General features: G+C 42.4%; 1 protein-coding gene across 1 annotated transcript; it reads left to right on the top strand.

Annotated features, from left to right (window-relative positions):
- The first annotated feature begins 1,163 nt into the window (after nt 1-1,163).
- On the top strand, nt 1,164-2,082 carry Frg1l1 (FSHD region gene 1-like 1). The gene has a single exon (XM_001070964.7). The coding sequence runs from the start codon at nt 1,225-1,227 to the stop codon at nt 1,999-2,001; it is 777 nt and encodes a 258-aa protein (XP_001070964.1). The 5' UTR covers nt 1,164-1,224; the 3' UTR covers nt 2,002-2,082.
- The last annotated feature ends 842 nt before the right edge of the window (nt 2,083-2,924 follow it).

The following is a 2,924-nucleotide window of genomic DNA, read 5'->3' as shown; positions in this document are numbered from 1 at the left end:
GTTTAAATCTCTGTGTTTCAAATTTGAGTAAAATATAACTTCAATTCGTTTTTGCAGAAATGGAAAATTTTCAGCCCCATTGCTCCCATGGTCTTAGGATACCTTCTATCGGGACAAAAATCTCTTTGCTAGGTGTAACTGTTTGAATGAGGAATGCTCCCCATAGGCTTGGGGTTTTGAATATTTGTACCCAGAAGGTGGCGCTGTTTAGAGAGGTTATGGAAACTTTAGGAGGTGGAGGCCTACAGGAGGAAGTACATCACTGGGGGTGGGGTTTGAGGGCTATGTGTTCATCACACTTCCTGCCTCTTCTCTGCTTCCTGTATGAGGATGAAATGTGACCTCTGCTTCCTACTCCTGATGCTCTGACTTTTCTATTCCAAGAAATATAAGGACAGGAGATCCTTTCCTGAGATGGCTGTACTCTCCGTAAAGTGGATAAGTGGAGTCCATCATGGGGTTGTTTTATGAAATGAAATAGACCAGGAATAATAATGCTGAATGCTAAATAATTCCACTCACACAAAGTAGCTAGTGGTGTCAACCTAGAGACAAGTTATTTAGACCATGGCCATGACTACACAATTTCACCTGGAATGGTCAGTTTCTGGAGGTTGAAATTGTGTCCAATGACATATTGTCTGTTCATGATACTGTGCTTTCACGGGGTGCCTTTGTTGAGAACATGCTTGGGAATATCCACAGATGCTGTTTTAGGCTGTGTTAATTTAACTTTAAAAAGAGTTCTCACAGGAATGGCTGCAGAGACATTCATATAAGAAAAAAAAAAGCCAGAGGATAAATGCACTTGAATTCATTTCCTATAACAAATGTGGAGAAATCACACAGGGTCTAGCTTGGCTATTTATAGCCTCGGCTTTTCTTTTCTGTTAACTGGACTGATATGTGTTCATGATTCAATCACAGCCTGGTTCCTGTAACTCTCTTATCTGTTTAACTGTTAGAGATATTATTCTCATCTGAATTACTGGTCGCTATTTTTATTGTTGACAAGTATTTCTTGTTCTCTTAACATTGATCTGATGAGAGACAAGTGTTGGGACTGGCTGTGTCAAATTCTGAATCCGCATTCAATCTTGAATTGAAACATTTGTTGGGGATGGGGGGGATTATGAGTTAGACTTAACCCCACAAAATGAGCCACTTCCTCCTCCCGGACCTACGGGATCTCTACCGGCGGTCGCTATTTCAGGGTGCCGAACCATGGCCGAATATTCTTACGTAAAGTCCACCAAACTCGTGCTCAAGGGCACTAAAGCCAAGAGTAAAAAGAAAAAGAGCAAAGATAAGAAGAGAAAACGAGAAGAAGACGAGGAAGCGCAACTTGACATTGTGGGAATCTGGTGGACTGTATCCAATTTCGGTGAGATTTCAGGAACCATTGCCATTGAAATGGATAAAGGAGCCTATATCCATGCACTGGACAATGGCCTCTTTACACTGGGAGCGCCACACAGAGAAGTCGATGAGGGCTCCAGTCCTCCAGAGCAGTTTACTGCCGTTAAATTGTCTGATTCCAGAATTGCCCTGAAGTCTGGCTATGGAAAATATCTCGGTATAAATTCAGATGGACTTGTTGTTGGGCGTTCAGATGCAATTGGGCCAAGAGAACAATGGGAACCAGTGTTTCAAGATGGGAAGATGGCTTTACTGGCCTCAAATAGCTGCTTTATTAGATGTAATGAAGCAGGCGATATAGAAGCAAAGAATAAAACAGCAGGAGAAGAAGAAATGATAAAGATCAGATCCTGTGCGGAAAGAGAAGCCAAGAAGAAGGACGACATCGCAGAGGAAGACAAGGGAAGCGTGCAGCAGTGTGAGATCAACTATGTAAAGAAATTTCAGAGCTTCCAAGACCATAAACTCAAAATAAGCAAAGAAGATAGTAAAATTCTTAAAAAGGCTCGGAAAGATGGATTTTTGCACGAGACCCTTCTGGACAGGAGAGCCAAATTGAAAGCCGACCGATATTGCAAGTGACGTGGACATTGTGTGTTGCTTTGGGGATTTTTTCTGTTTCTTTTTTTTTTCCTGAATAAAAATATTTGGTGTAAAAAAAAATGGCAGCATGAAGCCCTACACCTAGTTGAAGAGGTATTGGTGATTGATTCTGAGAAAAGTCGATATTTTTAAGGGTGTGTAATTGGTAAGTTAACCATGCTTGAGTGGATAACCCCTGTGTTAGTCTGGGTTCCTATTCCTGCACAAACATCATGACAAAGAAGCAAGTTGGGGAGGAAAGGGTTTATTCAGCTTACACTTCCACATTGCTGTTCATCACCAAAGGAAGTCAGGACTGGAACTCAAGCAGGTCAGGAGGCAGGAGCTGATGCAGAGGCCACGGGGGGATGTTACTCACTGGCTTACTCAGCTTGCTCTCTTATAAAACCCAAGATTACCAGCCCAGGGAGGCACCACCCACAATGGGCTGGGTCTTCCCACCTTGATCGATAGTTGAGAAAATACCTTACAGCTGGGTCTCCTGGAAGCGTTTCCTCAGCTGAGGCCCCTTTCTCTGTGATAACTCCAACTTGTGTCAAGTTGACACACAAAACCAGCCAGTACAACCCCCATAGGAGGATGTGTGCACACAAACACACAGTGGGTTTAACTAGACAAAGTGGGTTCACGGAGTTGGGTGGGTAGAGAAGAATGTGCAGATCTGGAGGGAGGTGGGGGAGGGTGAATGTGATCAAAATTCATTGTGTGAAATTGTCAAAAAAAAAAACCTAATAAAAATGTCTGCTAAAATGAATATTTCTTCTCTGTTCATAGTCACATTGCAATGTGAGCTTTGGGTCAATAGAATCAGGGCTGGGTAGAAATACACATGAACTTGCTGATAAACTTCATTTAGGAAAAGACTGAGGTTGTAAATGAGGCCATAGGTCCCTATTATGAAA

This window comes from Rattus norvegicus, chromosome 12 (genome assembly GCF_036323735.1).
Source record: "Rattus norvegicus strain BN/NHsdMcwi chromosome 12, GRCr8, whole genome shotgun sequence".
Classification (NCBI taxonomy): Eukaryota; Metazoa; Chordata; class Mammalia; order Rodentia; family Muridae; genus Rattus; species Rattus norvegicus.
The sequence above is the reverse complement of the archived record's forward strand: the minus strand, read 5'-3'. Positions and strand labels throughout refer to the sequence as shown.

What these genes read in the sequence shown, in the direction of transcription:
- Frg1l1 (XM_001070964.7), top strand. Translation starts at nt 1,225, where the DNA reads ATGGCCGAATATTCTTACGTAAAGTCCACCAAACTCGTGCTCAAGGGC.